The 18,014-nt window shown below is 35.5% G+C and overlaps 3 protein-coding genes across 9 annotated transcripts in view; 1 reads left to right on the top strand and 2 right to left on the bottom strand.

The window, feature by feature from the left end:
* The window catches only part of IMPG2 (interphotoreceptor matrix proteoglycan 2), a 95,887-nt gene extending 86,055 nt beyond the window's left edge, over positions 1 to 9,832 (bottom strand). The window contains exons 1-4 of the mRNA XM_066241674.1: positions 9,541 to 9,832; positions 8,841 to 9,020; positions 2,967 to 3,133; positions 68 to 99 (exon numbers count right to left, since the gene is read on the bottom strand). Coding sequence (XP_066097771.1) covers positions 68 to 99; positions 2,967 to 3,133; positions 8,841 to 9,020; positions 9,541 to 9,619 — 458 coding nt within the window. The 5' untranslated portion in view covers positions 9,620 to 9,832. The remainder of the gene's footprint in view (positions 1 to 67; positions 100 to 2,966; positions 3,134 to 8,840; positions 9,021 to 9,540) is intronic.
* The window catches only part of TRMT10C (tRNA methyltransferase 10C, mitochondrial RNase P subunit), a 203,696-nt gene that overhangs the window by 1,862 nt on the left and 183,820 nt on the right, over positions 1 to 18,014 (top strand). The window lies entirely within an intron of this gene.
* The window catches only part of SENP7 (SUMO specific peptidase 7), a 156,227-nt gene continuing 153,564 nt past the window's right edge, over positions 15,352 to 18,014 (bottom strand). For 6 of the 7 annotated variants that reach the window (XM_066241675.1, XM_066241678.1, XM_066241680.1 and 3 more), the window contains one exon: positions 15,354 to 17,239. In XM_066241675.1, the coding sequence (XP_066097772.1) occupies positions 17,102 to 17,239 (138 nt within the window). In that variant the 3' untranslated portion in view covers positions 15,354 to 17,101. Of the gene's footprint in view, positions 17,240 to 18,014 lie in introns of all 7 variants that reach the window. The other variant, XM_066241676.1, reaches the window with a different exon arrangement.

Below are 18,014 nucleotides of genomic sequence, written 5' to 3'. Positions count from 1 at the left end.
TCTTGGAGTAGGTATGACACAGCTCATGTTGTCAAACATGAACTTAGGGGGAAAAAGAAACACCTACCTGCTTACAGTTTCCTTTGTGTATGCCAGTTTCTAAGGAAAACAAAGATTTAAAAAAGACTGTGTGAGTTAATGATAGTTAGTAAACTGTAAATAAAACTTACTGCATAGAAAATACTATGCCTTAACATTATAGAATCTATGTTATTATTCTCTACGGTTAGTCAAATAGGTAAAGCAAGGTAGTAACAATGTCAAGTTTGTGTTGTGACTGGGAAAACATCCTTACATGCAATTTATGTTTATGTGCCCAAAAGTTCCTGTGCTTTCTTTTAATAGGCAGAGATTGAAAGGCTTGACCTGCTAATCATTCCAAAACCATCTGTCTACAAGTTAGAGGCTGGTAGAGTTTTACATTAACCTTCCCCAAACATAGAATCAAAATATTTTGTGACTTAACATTTATCGTAACTCTCATCCTAAAATAATTAGTACAAACATGTAGGTAAAATAACTGATAAAGCTGCTTCTCTAGAATTCAGACAAAGGAGATAAATTGTATCAATTACTGGAGTATGACTCTGTCACATTCTAAAGCAAACTGTCCCCAAATTTTCTCTAATTAAGTGGTTTTCTTTTGAAATCAATAGGATAAAAAGAATGCTAGTAACTAGGAATCAGAAGACCTAGTTTAAAGTCCTAAGAGGCAAATCCCCGATCTCCCTGGTGCTAAGCCTCAATGTCTTCATCTGTAAAATGGAGAAACTATTACTCTAAATAACTCTCATGATACTTATAAATAACTCACTGCTCTTCTCACTCAATGTGTTCTCCTACCTAGAATAATCTCAGCCATTCTCACGCTTTAATTACCACTTCACGGCTGGTGATTCCTGTCGCTATATTTATACCCCAGAACACTCTTCATATCTTCATACCTAAATACCAAGCAATCCATATTTCACAGGTGGCTCAAATCAACACATTTGAAAGTGGACTCATTGTCCCTCCACCCACCACCTACAAAGCTGCTTCCCTGTCGGAGTTCCGTTTTAGTCATCAGGCTAGAAACGGAAGGCGTTCTGGGCCATTGCTCCATTCTGTCCTACTCTTACCAATCCATGACTTTAATCTAAATAAGACTAGATGTAACTAATCTTGCTTCCCACTGTGTCTCTCACGCTCCCTTTAGCTATCTCATGGTCTAGTTAGGACCCTCCTCACCTCTCTGCTCCCGTCTGGGCCCGTCTATCCACCCTACAGTACACAGAAACCATAACAACCTTTTATGATTGAAAACTATCAGATTAGCCCCTGTGACCACCTACTTAAAAACCTTTCATGGTTTCCTATTATCCAGAGAGTTAAATACAAACTGAAGTTACCCATTTTTCCAGTTTGCTCTTCTGTCACTTCTGGTACATTGGCCCAAGTCGTTCCCTACAGTGTGCTCAGGCCCCCTCAGCCTAGAATGTCTATCCCACACTCCTTTTCATTTAGCTAATTTATATTTATGCAAAGTGCAAGCCAGGTAACACATTACCCCTTTGCCTGCATGTTCTACTAAATAGTTATTGAAGATATATTTCCTATGCCTTTAAAACTAAACTTACTAAAATGGCTACTTGTAAAAGACATTTTTCAATTGTGGAGCCGGAGGGGGGAAAGATACCTATTATAAAGAGCGCCTGGTAGCTAACTGGGCTCAAAAAAAAAAAAAAAAAAAAAAAAGCCTAACCTGCATTTCTACATCAGGCCTCTCATGCAAACTGTACCTCAGATAAAGGCCTGCCCTGAACTCCTTGCCTGAACTGTGTTCTTGCTATCTGAGCCTCCCCTTTAGAAAGGAGTTCCTGCCATCTTATTTCAACCAATAGGACTAAGGCTTTCCCCTTCCAATCAGATCTGTGCAGCCATATCACTACCAGCTTCTCCACTGACCAAAGTAGCTCCATTCCAACCAATAAGGGCAGTGCATTTTGGGCCAATCAAACTGCAAGGGTTTGGAGTCTCATTTGCATGAGGAAAGACCAATTAGGAACCAGGGGTGGGGACTTCTGTCTATATAAGTTAGCTCCCAGCTGGTTCTAGGAGCACATTTTCTTTGTTACTTGAGGGTTGTGTTTCCCTGGCTGAGCTGAAACACTGGAGAAACCTTGCTAGAGCAGAGCAGACCAGCACAGAGCAAAGCAGACCAGTTTGGAGCAGATCTGAGCTATCAAGCCAAAGAGGAGCCCAGCCCCCGTGCTGTTCTTACAGTCTTGCTGTATCACAGTTGAGTTCTTTTGTTCTGAATAAAGTTTCCTTCTTCACTGTATCCTAAATTGGGCATTGTTGTTGACACCACCAACCATCAATTGACACAATATAGCATCACAAGAGGCTGTTGTTATGGCAGTGCTACCTCCACATCACCTATATTTGCTGCTCTAACAACTGATCCTGTATCAGGAACACAATGAGATGAACAGTGCTGAGATGTGTGTGTGTGTTTCTTTTTCCATTAACAGCCTTTCCATTTCAGCCACTGAAATGTGTAAAACTGGTCACTGAGAAGGGAGGCCCAATGGTTTAAGGAAAAGATGATTTGGAAAGGAGAACTGGGTCTGGATTTTAACTCCAGCCCACCTGGTTTTGAGATATAGGATAAGGAATTAATAACTCTCAGAGATTTATAAGCTTTATACTCTTAGACTAAATCTTTGCTGAGTACTATTTCCAAATATTTGCATTTATAAACAAGGCTAAGGCTCTTACTGGATTAACAATATTTATTATAATGGCCAGAGCTAGGGCTACAAAGACTAGGCCATGCCTTATGGCAGCTCGCTCAAATAGCCTAATTCAACAAATAAGAGTAATAATGCAGGTATTTGCCACTGTTCTTTCATTCTTTAGGCCCTACCTACATACACACTTCTACAACAGTCCAGCAATTCCTTCCTTGCCACTACACTTACCTTCATAATTAAGCTTCTGTGTTCCACAGATTGACTAAAATTTGTACCCATTTCAAATATAGTTGTGATTCTACCCTCACACAAATCCATCCAGTAATGATATTCCTCTCGCCCAGGAAGTCGATCCCAAAAAGTCCTGAAGGCTTCCCAGACAGCTTCTTGACACACTGAGAAACAGAAAGAGGGTTATCTTAATGAAAAGTTAACACACTCGGGTTCTCACAATGATCACGGACCTATTTATTCAAATTCCTGAGATACTCTTGCCCACAGTGTACTTTTTGGAGAGACATGGGAATGATTCCCAGTCAAAGCCCTTCTGTTTCTACATGTCCTGTTTAAACTTTTCTGCTCTGAAGGGAATTTTTGTTCCCCGCTCCTTTCCCTTGCAAAGGGGGTTCACTCACCTCCTAAAAGGCGGGGGGTGTGGTGGGGGAGCTTCCATCTCTAAAAATAAATCTATGTTTATGTTTTACAAAAGTGAGCTAATGTTGAGCATATCTCAATAGGTGAATGAATAAACAAACTGGTACATCCAAATGATAAAATATTATGCAGCAATAAAAAGAAATGAACTTTCAAGCCATGAAAAGATACGGAGAAGACTTAAATGCATGTTGGTAAGTGAAAGAAGCCAAGCCGAATGTATGATTCCAACTATATGACATTCTAGAGAAGAACTAAAATATGGAAATTGTAAATTGACCAGTAGTTGCTAAGGGTTAGGAATAGGGAGAAATTGCTAGATAGAATACAGCAGATTTTTAGGGCGGTAAAACTATTCTGTATAATAATATAATAGTGAATACATATCATTATATGCTTGTCAAAACTCACATAATGTTCAAAAGAAAGAGTGAACCCTAATGTAAATTATGAACTTTAGTTAAGCATAATGTGTCAATACTGCCGTATCAGTTGTGAAAAATGTGACACACTAATACAAGATGTGAATAAGAGGGGGAAATGCTGGGGTGACTGAGACTATATAGGTAACTCTCTGGACTTCCTGCTCAATTTTCTGTAAACCTAAAACTTCCCTAAAAGTTAAAATCTATTAATTGAAAAAGGATAGGAAAACTAAAACGAACAGAAAGTGATATTCAGAAGAAATGTCTTACAGCAGTAAAATAAAAACTAATTCAATCTATCTGCCAAGTTATTTCATAGCATCAAATCTGAAAGGATGCTCAACAGTCCATCTGCACATTTTGTTAGCAATGAATGTCTTGCTATCCTGTAACCATGTCAGCAGCCAGATGCAGAACACTGGGCAATAGATAGATTGGGATGGGAGGGAAGAGGAGAGTGGTAAGGGAGAAAGAAGGATATAAATGGACAGAGATCAAAGAAATTATTTTTCATCTCAAGATTACTTATAAGGCAGCATATTAAGGTAGAGCCCCAAAACTCACAGAATCAGAAGATCTAAATTCTAGCCCTAGCTTGGCTACATACTAGCCTGATAACCATGAGTAACTTACCAAGCCACTCAATGCTTTGAGGTACTCATCTCTCTTCTTTATGGTAGGATTACTGCCCTACTTACCTTCTCTGTGAATGTAATTTATAAACTGCACAGCACTACTTGAATATCAAATGTTATTACCATATTGGATTCTGGTTTCTGACTGTTGTGTAATGGAAGAAGACAAAAATCAACTCTTAAGCTTTAACAGAGAGTGAGCTATTTCGTTATTGTAGGTCCATCAGTTGGCTTTTCAGGGTTAAATTGAACATTGGGTTGCAAATTTAATTTCCCTTTCAGTGAAAACTGTATTCTTATTATTGATCTTTAGAACTTTTGATCCCACAACATACAGAGTCCAACAGGGACTGACTGAGGTAGATTCATTAGCTCTTCCCTTCTTCTTCTTAAAAAATCTAAATGAAAATTTCATAAACACCAGAAGACAATGCAAAAGTGAAAGTCAGGACTGGCAAAAACAAACAAAAAGTGAATGTCTATAACATCTGGTTATAAAATAAGGTGATTCAGAAAAAAATATAAAAAATATTGCAAGACCAAATAACTATATATCTATAAGGAAAGAAAACATAAATCTAAATAACTTCTTCAAAATATACAGAAAAAGCACAGTGAAATGGAAAAATATTCCATGTTCATGGATCGAAAGAATCAACATATCAATAGTTAAAATTGCCATATTACCCAAAGCAATATACCAATTTAATGCAAATGAAAGCATGTGTTCATACAAAAACTTGTACATGACAGCTTTCTTTGTAATCACCAAGAACTGAAAACAACCCAAACACCCCAAGATACAGCTTATCCATAAACTGGAATACTACCCAACAATAAAAGATAACAAACTATTGATATACAAAAAATCATGGATGAGTCTCAAAATAATTACACTGAGAAAAAGCCAGATGAAAAAAAATACATAGTATGATTACTTTTATATATAAAAGTGTACAAAATACAAACTAATTCAATGATAGAAACATTCGCTTGATAGAAATGAAGTAAAGCAGCATTACTAATAAGTTGAGTGCTATAAAACATTCAAAGATGATATTACACCATAGATTCAAACTTTGGCATTTTGAGAAAGCAAATAAGTCATGAAATATCTTGAATGTACAGAAGATTATGAGGCACATAATAAGGAAAAGAGTATTGGTTAAACAAGAGAAAAGCTTATGTTTAACATAATGAATAACAACATCTGTATTTAACAATTCTAGGTCATAAATATGCCAAGGGAAATTTCTTATAACTGTTTAGCTCTAATGTAATTATAAAATTGTAAACCAGTTATATCAATATCAGTTGTGAGGTAAGTACTTTTGATTATTCACTATATATTACAGAGGCTTTAGCAGAGGAAATTCAAAAGTAAGCATGGGGTAAGATACTATGAATGCTTCAGGAATTTTGTAATTCAGTTATGCAGGTAAAACCACTATGGAAAACTATAGTCAGATTTCTATAGTTTCTGAAATGCACATTCACTCCTTCTCTACATAGAGAAGTACACACACATCTTAACCTCATGTTCAAATTAGAAATGCTGTTGATATTCACAAACGACAGAAACTAAGACATGTATACTTGTCTGAAGTAATAAATGAGATCCGAACTCAAATCTAAACATATCAAAAGCATTGAAAAAGAATGGAGATGAGAAAAATATCAGAAATATAATAGTAAAAAAGCTATCCCAGAGCCCTAGAGCATAGAAATTAAAATTTAAAAAAATTACAATGTCCAACAAAATCAATAAAAAAATTTTCACCTTCAAAAGAAATCTTTTAGATATATCAAAAAATATATATTGGTATACTGAATGAAAATACACAAACATAAATATTGTATAGAATTAAGAAGAAAACAAATAAAATGACGTAAGTCCAATGGACCAAGAGTTTGAATGCTAAGTTATAAAGTAGTGAAGGGAGTGTAAAGTACAGCATAGGAAATTTAGTCAATAATATCGTAACCACTATGTACAGTGTCATATGGGTGACTTATCGGGATACTTTATAAATTATATAAATGTCTAATCACTATGTTGTACATCTGAACCTAATATTGTATGTCAACTGTAATTTAAACAATTTTTTTTCTTCTTCTTTTCCAAGAGAGAGGAAGAGAGATAGAAAGACACTCCCACAAGCACCTCAAAAAAAATTTTTAAGAGAAAAAATATTAGACTGCTAAGAAATTTCTTCAACTTGCTATTAAAATACAATGGGGAAACCACTTCAAAGTTTAAGGGAAAATAACTAAACTGTTAATTCTACTTCAATTTACCTTTCTTTGATCAAACTTAGGGGATCGTCCTCCCCCCTCCCCCACAGAGCCCCCTGACCGCCAGTGGAACTAAGGAATAAAACAAGAACAAAGACTGAAGCAAAGAGTGGGTCAAACTCAGGACAGCATTAAAGGATGTCCCATGAAATCTGGTGCTCCAACCAGCTTGGGGTCCTTTTTTGTTTTTCCAGTAAATTCAGACATTTTATAGTCTGTAATCAAGAAGGACAAAAGAAATGTTGGCTGGTTCTAGTCAAAATTTCTTAAATAACATGTTCATAGCTATAATCATCAACCCTTGGCTGTCAGAGTAAAACAATGTTTTATTTTATTTTATGTTTTATTATGTCATAATATTTTATTACCTTGTATTTCTACCTAAATAAGATGCTTTAAATTTTTAAAAATGATAAAATGCCAGTTTCAGCATTAATTAGTATATAAGCTAATTTGTTTTAACAAAAAAAGAAAAAGAACCCTCAAATTTCAGACACTTAAGTGTATTATGAAGTGTATTTCTGTCTCCCAAAGCAGACTACTTGTAGGGGGACAGTTAGGCCACTTCGCAGTCACACTCCAGGAGGGTCATCCGGCACCCAGGCCTTTTCTGCTTACTGCTCTGTCTTCCTCCCACGCATCCTTCTCACCTGCTTAATAGCAGCACCACATTTCTCTTCTTTGGGAATGAAGATAAAAGGAAAATAAAGGACCAGCATTTAAATTTTAAAAATGTATGTATGGCCTGACCAGTTGGTGGCGCAGTGGATAGAGTGTCGGACTGGGATGCAGAGGACCCAGGTTCGAGACCCCGAGGTCGCCAGCTTAAGCGTGGGCTCATCTGGTTTGAGCAAAAGTCTACCAGCTTGAACCCAAGGTCGCTGGGTCCAACAAGGGGTTACTCGGTCTGCTGAAGGCCCGCGGTCAAGGCACATATGAGAAAGCAATCAATGAACAACTAAGGTGTTGCAAGTGCAATGAAAAACTAATGATTGATGCTTCTCATCTCTCTCCGTTCCTGTCTGTCTGTCCCTGTCTATCCCTCGCTCTGACTCACTCTCTGTCTCTGTAATAAATAAATAAATAAATAAATACTTAAAAAAATACTTTAAAAAAAATGTATGTATGCACCTAAGTGGCTCTTACACTACTGGCTTCCACTTAGTCACGTGGCCACATCTAGCGGGGAGACAGGTTGGGTGGGGAAGTTTCTAGGTTTACTAGAGTGCTATGGCTCTGCGGAATAAGGGGAAAGTGGGTAAGGGAGGGAAGTTAGAAATCTGTCATAGGAGAAAACCAGAGAATACTTAATAGCAGAAAAGATGTGTTTTCCAGAGGAATTGAAGGTTAAGGGGAGAATGAATGATGGAGAGAACTCTTGATTTTCATAATTAAACTGTTCAGTGGTATTTTATATTTAAAAATCATGTTGCAGATAGTACTTTCATTATATTTTAAAAATTAAAACACTAAACAATATATAGCATTGGGAAACATGAGGGGGAAAGCAAAGAATAAGAAAAGCCATAGAATCAAGGTAAAAACATTTATATTTAAAAAGATATAATGTAGAAGTTTCTAATACAAAAAAAGAATGACATATATAGCTTTGGATAGTGTTTATAGGAATATGCAGATTCCTAGTTTTCCTTAGGTTATATATAAAACAGAAGTGTTCCCCTTTCTCCAACACCTATGACATGGTCACATACACTTCTAAATCTTGAAGAATATTAAGAGAAATAAAAAGAAAAAAAATGAAGCAAAATAAATCAAAAGAAAAATACCTCTCAGCTTTTAAAATTCAGAGTTCTTTCCCTAGTCACAAAGTAAAATTTTGTGACTAGGGAAATCTTTAAATGGTAATATAATATTTCAAAATAAAATGACAAACTGGACAAAATAATAATGACAGTAAAAAAAAAAAAAGCCAAACAGAAAAAAAAAGAGCATATAGTATAATTACATTTATGTATAAAAGGATAGAAAATGCAAACTAATACATAATGATAAAAAGCAGATTAGTGGGTGCCTCCATACTGGGGTTTGAATTTCATCACAGAGCTCGATCAAGGGTCTGGGTGTTTGCTTACCTCGGACTTGAAAGTACTTCAGATGGTTTGCCACAGCCTCTGTAACACTTTCATCTGGGCAGATTCTTACTCCATTAGGAAACAGAGAAGATCGCCTTCTTCTGAGCAACCACTGTCTCTCAGCTCCTCTGTGGTCCAGAGGTCGCCTCTTTCCACTAGACAGGGAAGGGTCTGCGGAATCTGAGTCAGGCAGGAGAAAAGAAAGTGCACTCTTGGGTTCTTGGATTTCTTCTAAAGGTAAGTAGGTTTGTGCTACAGAGTGAAAGCATAAACAGGGGTTCTGATGATAAATAAAGATACAGCACAAAAGGTAACAAACTGACATTTGTGCCACATTAGGATTTTTTTAAGCCCACCTGAGGTTATAAACATCCGTGCCTGAAAAGGAGTGAAGCATTCGATCTTTTCTCTATTTAATTTCCACTCCTTCATTTCAAGACTGTTAATGATTGAAGTCAAGTATACATTCATTTCCAACACAAGAAATAAAAGGAACTAAGGTTTGAACCAGGAAATACTAATAAAGAGGAAAATCAAAAAAGTATTGGAGAGATTTTAAAACAGTTCAAACGAAGCAATAGCAAAGATTGATAGAGTAGTATTTGATTCAATGTCTTACAGCAGTCACATCAAATAATATTTTTAGAGAATATAATACAGATATTTTAAAAGATAAAAAATAATATTGATTTTTAAATACCTGTTAATGATGGAAGGTTTTCTTCTATCAGGACAAATATCAAAATAACCAAAGAAATCTTTCCAAAATGAGGAAACATAATCACTTGGCCAAAACCAAAAAAAATGAGAGGCCAAAATCCTAAGCAACCGAAGCCTTGAAACTTCCAGTAACAAATTGTTACAGGAAAGGTCAAACATTTAAAAGTTTATGTTTGAGAAGTGACAAACATTCCAAAACCATTACAAATTAGCTTAAATAAAAATGGTGTCCTTTCAAAGTCCCTCTCACTTCTTTTCCGAAATAACCAGCATGCTATGAAAGCAAGAGAGATAAGCTAATTAGAACAGATGGGGAGAGACAGTTTCTTTCTTCTAATCTAGCCAGCTAAGCTCTTTACTGACACTCTCCTTGCCTTGAACAAGCAGTTCATTTAAAAACAGTGTTTCACATATACTTCACTAAGCTTGACCATTTTTCTGACTTTATTAGATTCACAGGTTCTCTGGGTTCACAGGTTCTTCTACAACCCACAATTTGCAAGCATAAAATGCCCAGATTGACTATATTTACCTAATTCAGAAATACAGAGCTACACACAAAACAAAATTACTTTTCTTGGAGTTATTTCTCTTTGTAATAAAGCCACCAACAACAAACAAACAAACAATCCAATAAAAAAAATGGGAAGAGGATATGAATAGACACTTCTCCCAGGAAGAAATACAAATGGCCAACAGATATATGAAAAGATGCTCATCTTCTTTAGCTATTAGAGAAATGCAAATCAAAACGGCAATGAGATACCACCTCACACCTGTTCGATTAGCTGTTATTAGCAAGACAGGTAATAGCAAATGTTGGAGAGGCTGTGGAGAAAAAGGAACCCTCATACACTGTTGGTGGGAATGTAAAGTAGTACAACCATTATGGAAGAAAGTATGGTGGTTCCTCAAAAAACTGCAAATAGAACTACCTTATGACCCAGCAATCCCTCTACTGGGTATATATCCCAAAAACTCAGAAACATTGATACGTAAAGACACATGCAGCCCCATGTTTATTGAAGCATTGTTCACAGTGGCCAGGACATGGAAACAACCAAAAAGCCCATCAATAGATGACTGGATAAAGAAGATGTGGCACATATACACTATGGAATACTACTCAGCCATAAGAAATGATGACATCGGAACATTTACAGCAAAATGGTGGGATCTTGATAACATGATACGAAGCGAAATAAGTAAATCAGAAAAAAACAGGAACTGTATTATTCCATACGTAGGTGGGACATAATAGTGAAACTAAGAGACATTGATAAGAGTGTGGTGGTTACGGGGGGGAGGGGGGAATGGGAGAGGGAAAGAGGGTGGGGAGGGGCACAAAGATAACAAGATAGAAGGTGACAGAGGACAATCTGACTTTGGGTGGTGGGTATGCAACATAATTGAACGACAAGATAACCTGGACTTGTTATCTTTGAATATATGTATCCTGATTTATTGATGTCACCCCATTAAAAAAATAAAATTATTAAAAAAAATAAATAAATAACCAATAAAAATGTATACATATTACAAGTCAAATCTAAAAATACTGTAGATAGCCTGACCAGGCGGTGGCGCAGTGGATAGAGCATCGAACTGAGATGCAGAAGGACTCAGGTTCGAGACCCCGGGGTGCCAGCTTGAGCAAAAAGCTCACCAGCTTGGACCCAAGGTCACTGGCTCAAGCAAGGGGTTACTCGGTCTGCTGAAGGCCCACAGTCAAGGCACATATGAGAAAGCAATCAATGAACAACTAAGGTGTCGCAACAAAAAACTGATAATTGATGCTTCTCATCTCTCTCCATTCCTGTCTGTCTATCCCCATCTATCCCTCTATCTGACTCGCTCTCTGTCCCTGTAAAAATACTGTAGATAATAAATAGGTTGAACTGTAAATAAATAAATAAATAAATAAAGCCACCGTTCTTAAAGGAGGGCCTTGAAAAAAATTTGAAAATCTTTCACTATAAGCACTCACTATGTTGCTCTCCTTATCGATAAAATAGGATAGTAGTAGAAAAACTAACTCATGAGAACTATTGTGAGGACTGAATTAGGTAATACTAGAAAGTACTTACAATAGTGCCTGGCACATACGACGCACACAAATAAATGATAGCTGTGTGATAATAACTTTGTTGCTTAATTTGGTATTAAACATGAGGCTCAGTGTTTTATCCTTTACCCAATATGACAAGACAAAATTCTTTGTATTACAAGAGTTTTTTTTTTTAATTATTATCAGATAAACCTAGTAGAAAGCAATTCAGTTGAAATCCTTGTGGAAGCTATAATTTACTATCAAATAGTAATGAATTTACCTTATGTCATGTACCTCTGGAGTAGTTCTCTTTAAAAAAAATGTTTTGTCAAGATCTAAAAGCACATTTCTCTGGAGAATCATAAACTAATTGTGTTAGCTAAATCATCTGTGTTTTATGCTTTAGGTAAAGTTCATCAAGCAATTTTTTTCCCTTGATTGAATTTAGAGAGATAGGGAGAGAGAGAGAAAAAAAAAAATTGATTTGCTCTTCTACTTATTTATGCACTCATTGTCTGATTCTTGTATGTACCCTGACCAGGGATCAAATCCACAACCCTGGCCTATAAAGATGACACTCCAACCAATTGAGCTACTCTACCCAGCCAGGGTTAAGCATATTTTCTAATACAAACTCATACAAACCATATTCTCAGCCCTTATATAAGCTAACAAATCTAAATGAGCATTAAATACATGTGCATAGAAGCATTTACAATGTATTGATAAGAATTTATGTGCCTAACTTTATTGGTGAGTGGGAAGAAAAAGATGAAAATTTTACTAAGTAAAACTTTAATTAAAAGGAAAGCTTCATGTTGACAATTCTGACCAAGGAAGAACTAAGGTAACAAATATTAGTTGAAAGCTCTTTTTGATGGCCTACTCCAACAAGCCAGGAAATCTTTTGAGACTCAGTATTCTGGAAACATTCCTGTACTAAGAATGAGAAAAACCCTTAGCAACTCTGAGCTCAAATCTTGTTTTTAGCACTGAATATTTGATTTTGGTAAACCTAAACTCTTTGAACTGGTTTGAGTAAACCAAAGAAATTAGGTATGCTCATCCCTGCCTGTATTACAGGTTTGCTGGGAAAAATTAGGAAATACAAAAAATCTTTGTAAACTGATGTATACTATTTGCCTCTTATTACAAGTGTTCATAAAGTTTAAAGAGGTTTCAAAACTTTGGAATTCTCTTTTGTTCAAATTCCAGGAAGAAATAAATGTTCCCTAATTTAATTAAATTATCAGTATTTACTTAAAAAGTCTAAAAATGCTCATTATATTCTATAAAATACAATTTGTAAGATTTCAGGGGCCTGTACTTAAAAAAAATAGTATTAAAATTTCAGCTGGGTTCATTTGCTTCTAGATAAGTTTATCATTTTATAAATCCATTTTTAACTTCACATTTAATGTAACTTTTAACTGCAGCATTCTTAGAGTAACTATGCATGGCAGTAGACTACCATGAGGTTGTGCCATGGGAACCCAGAAGAAGCAAGACTAAGTCCAACTGGAAAACTAAAGGGAAGTAAGGTTATTAGAGAAGATTACATTTTAGCTAGGCCTTGAATGGCCTGGTCTATGTAGTGGCATTTCAGTGAGAAGTAGAGAGGGTTAAGTGGGAGGGAATGGAGAGTTAGGGAAGAAATCCCTAGTCACGATCAATAAGGTAGAAGAATATACAGTATCATTTGTATGGAAGATGGAAAGATATTTTCTAGAGCTGATAGTTGAAGGCTGAAAATGTTGAGGTAGATTATGAAATAACTTGAAAGTATTACCAAGAATTTTGGATTTTTCCTACAGATGAAAAGATTTTCTAATGTTTAATTACTCATAAAAAATACTCCTTGAGTTTTTGATATTTTGGGGGGGGGAACATTTCAAAATCTCATCTGATGGTCCTTATGTTTCAAGAAATGTCCCAAAAATTATAACCAGGGAAGAAACTAAACATACAACTCTGTGCTTAGAAATAACAAGTCCCAGGTTCATTCATCCATACCTTAATTCCAAATGAGTTGAGAATCATTTATTGACTCAGCAAAAATTTCTGAGTGTTTACTATATGCTACTAACATACTAAATACAGAAAATACAAAATGTTTGTCTTTTAGAAGCATGTAATCTAAAGGGAAAATCATGTATACAAATAATGAAATCAACTTGATAACAGAAATATAAACAAATCATTATGGGGGAAATTATTCTGTTGGAGCAAGTGTGAGGGTGATGACATTTGAGTCAGATTTTGAAAAATATTAAGTTGACAAGAAACATGAAAGGGTGCTCTAGGAAGAAGGAATAGCACGTGCAAGGCCTGAGGTGTTGAGGTACAATGTTGCAATGCCTCTTCCAAACCACCACCTACGATCTTGGGTTCAAAGGGACATTCAGATTCACCTAGTTCCTTTAATCTGTATTAGAATACAACACAGAAAACAGTGTATATCAAATAAAGCACTTCTTCAACTGGAGTCCTTATAGGAGTCCTGACCCTAAATTCGCCAGCCCCCAAAAGGGATATACACTTAGTTGTAAGAAAAGAGACCAGCTTTTGCAGACCACAACAGCATAAGGTGGCCTCGCCCACACAGAACCATGTCTTTTAATAGTCCATGTACAGTTTCCAAATTTTCACAAGGACAAGCTCAGTTACAAGAGATTCTACAGAGGGAAGCAAGGGGCCTATGTTTCCCAGCTGGGTTTTCTACTGTCTGGTCAGGCAGGCCTTCCAATTATGCATGTCCACTCACAATTCTCCCACTCCAGACGCAGTTAACAATGAAAAGTCTTTCCACCATTTAACCAATGTTGAGGCCATGGCCTGGTGGCTCAATGGATAAAGCGTCATGCACACACACCAAGGGTGCAAACTTGGTCCCCCATCAGGGCACGTACAGAAGCAATCAGTGAGTGCACAACTAAATGGAACTAAGTGAAACAATGAATTGATGCTTCTTTCTTTCTCTCTCTCTCTCTCTCACTCTCTCTCTCTCTCTCCCCCCCAACCCCAAATCAATGAAAAAACATTTTTTAATTGTTGAATACAGTTGACATTTCACATTTATTTTAGCTCAGTATAGTTCCAAAGAAACAATATTTAAAGAAAGAAAACCCAAGAGAGTTTCCTATGAATAAAAGGCTTAAACTTGGTGTTAAGCCAAAAGTAATTAAAGTGTAAATTAATATTTTGAAATGACTAAAAAGTAGGTGACAGTGGATAGATGAGAATAGAATACAGATTGAAACCAGATTAGAAAGGGTTCTGTATGACAAGTCTAAATCAATTTCCCCCTAACAAAAAAGAAAAGCTAAGTTAATAAAATCATTTTAATATACATTTTCCTAAGTTGGTTAGATATGACCTTTTTAAGGCTATTTTTTTACTTTTAATCCCAAGAGATGAGAATGAAAAATAGTATTACCCACTTTAGGAAGGGTTTCCCTGCCCACCAACAACCCTCTTACTACCTCTCCTCCTCGCATTACCACGCAGGTGCACACACACACTAGACTGAACTCCCTCTCGTGCTCCCAAAGAAACTCTATCATTGTATTTACCAGACAATATTAAGACTTTTCTTATGTCCACTTCTCCCATTAAACTTTAAATGACTCAGAAATAAGATCTTTCATTTGTTTTATTGCACCTAGAAAATCGCAAAATGTTCCTTGAACTGACAATGAAATTAACTATATGCTTGTTAAAACAGGAAGAAAAATTAATCTAGGCATCAGTTACATGATACACGCCGGCTACTGTACATTTCAATATTTATTTCTAAGACTGGCCCACATTTAAAAAAAAAATTACACCTCAATTTAATGAATTGGAAATATGTTTAATATAAAATGTTGATATTCTCAAAGCATTTCCATATGAATTTAGGAAAATAAATTTTAAACAATTTTCAAAACATGATAAAGGACAGTGGCATCTTTGAAAAACATACAAACAAAAAAGTTAAAAAGTCACAAGAAGATGTATTATATACTTACTTTCCCAAAATTAGATGTACGAAATAACTAATAGTCATCTAAAAAAGTCCCCTCCCACACACACAAACTGGGAATGAAACATAATTAAAAGCATCTTTATAGGAAGCCTCCAAAAGGCAAATGTCTTTGAAAATATAAAGATGGTGACAAGATCAACAAAAGCTTAAGAACAGTGAGGTTTATTTGACAATATCAATTTATATGATTTTGAAATATAATGTTCCTACTTTTGGCTTTATATTAAATTGCCTTTGTGTCACTGCATTATATACATTACAGTGTAAATCCAAGAGATGCTTAAAACAGATTACAATATTCTTAAAAAAACATTTTTCCTATCTGAGAAAATACATTATAAATCAAAATATTCCTGATAACATTAGAAGGTTATGAAGTATTTACAGAGTACTACCATCATCACGTGATTCAGAACTGTTACTGGAACATTTAATAAAAAATTAAGTCCATGAGGATTATAGGTCTCTAAAAACTACTGTTTAAAAATATTAAAGCAGTGAGAGCAATCTGGCTTTGCAGATGAATACTGGGTAACAGAGGTATAAAATTAGTATATTTAGTTCTAACAATAAATAAGACTTTGAGGGTATTTTTCAATTAAAATTATAAGGATACCAATTTTATCTTCTATACTTACATAAACTGTGTACATAGATTCTGGGACAATGTTGAAGTCAGCATATAGCTATACTTCAAATAAACTAGGTTGAGCTACATATATAATTTTTTAAAACCTATTTAATACAGTTAAATTTTTTGTACCCAATTTCACCCTGCATGAATGAACTAAATTCTCAGATCCCCACATATGACATCAAAAAGCATGAGGGGGAGGCAATTACAGCAAAGTAATGGTTCCATTTAGCAACTGAGAAAAATAAGTTGCGCTTCGAAAGACTGAATGTTTATCATCTTCCCAACATTATGTTTTCTTTTACACTATACAGAAGGAATGCCATAAATGGCATTTTCTGAAGGCTTGATACTAAATTCTTTAAAAAAAAATACACAGTATTCATACTGCATGCTTGAGCTGCAAAGAATAGAGTTATAACATAATGTGACTTGTCAACAAATTTGACAAGCACTGGAGCTGGCATCCGGGAGGACCTAACTCCCCTCAACTCCTGTTATGTGGAAGTACAGATCACAGTTTTATTATCTACAAAAACATTCCCACATTACATATGCTATTGCATAATCCAAGCATATTAAATCAGAAAAATATCAAATATTTATGAAATTTTAATTTCTATCTAATAATTATACATCATCCCCATTTCCACTCATCTATGAGATCACAACAATCCTAATAATATACTTTATATTTTTTAAATAATGTCCAATGACTTATAAAACTACTACAAAGTTATTTTCTTCTCTGTGAGCTGGCTAACACCAATGCTGCTAAGCAGCTTTCCAGTAATCTTTCGGAACATCTGTGTCATGTCTGTGCAGATTAACTAGCTGCTGCTGCCCTTCTGTTGCTGTAAATGAAGTTTCAAAATGAGCTCACGAATATCCTCCCGTTTGGTCTTTATTACATGACGAGGAAACCATTTATCCAGATGAATTGGAAGTTCAAAGTTAACAATAGGATCCTAAAGAGATTAAAAAAAAATACAATTACTTTAGCAGTATGATTCATATTTGTTGGAATTCCATTTTTACAAGAAATGAGAAATTGCCAGCTTTATTTAAGTAATAACTTTACTAAGATAACACTCACATATCACATAAAAATCACCTGAAATATTCAACTGAACGCTTTTCAGTATATTCACAGAGTTGTGCAACCATAACCATAATCGAGTTTAGGACATTTTCATTAAATTGCTAACTATGAATATCAAAATTAAATCCTGTTTGCTCTGCTACAATGATGTTTAACTGAATAATGCAAAACAAAATTAGTAAGTAGAGAATGAGTCAAACAATGCAGAAGTCAGGTTTAAACACAATTTTTTTCAACATGTTAATATTCTGAAACTATTAAAACAAAGAGAAAGCCTTAACAGTAAATGAAGAAAATCAGATTTAAAAACACAAACAAACAAAAAAGCACATAAAATCCTGAAGACACGCCTTCTTTTAGTGCAATAAATAGCCAATCTGCCTGACCAAGAAATGGCGCAATGGATAGAGTGTCAACCTGGGATGCTGAGGACCCAGGTTAGAAATCCCAAAGTAGCCATCTTGAACAAAGGCTCATTCAGCTTGAGCATGGGCTCACCGGCATGAGTGTGAGAACATAGACATGACCCCATGGTCACTGGCTTGAGCCCAAAAGTCAATGGCTTGAACAAGAGGTCACTGGCTTGGCTGGAGCTCCCCACCGTTAAGGCTCATTTGAGAACGCAATCAATGAACAACTAA

The sequence above is a fragment of the Saccopteryx bilineata genome, chromosome 8 (assembly GCF_036850765.1).
Source record: "Saccopteryx bilineata isolate mSacBil1 chromosome 8, mSacBil1_pri_phased_curated, whole genome shotgun sequence".
Taxonomy (NCBI): Eukaryota; Metazoa; Chordata; class Mammalia; order Chiroptera; family Emballonuridae; genus Saccopteryx; species Saccopteryx bilineata.
This window is presented reverse-complemented; position numbering and strand designations above follow the sequence as displayed.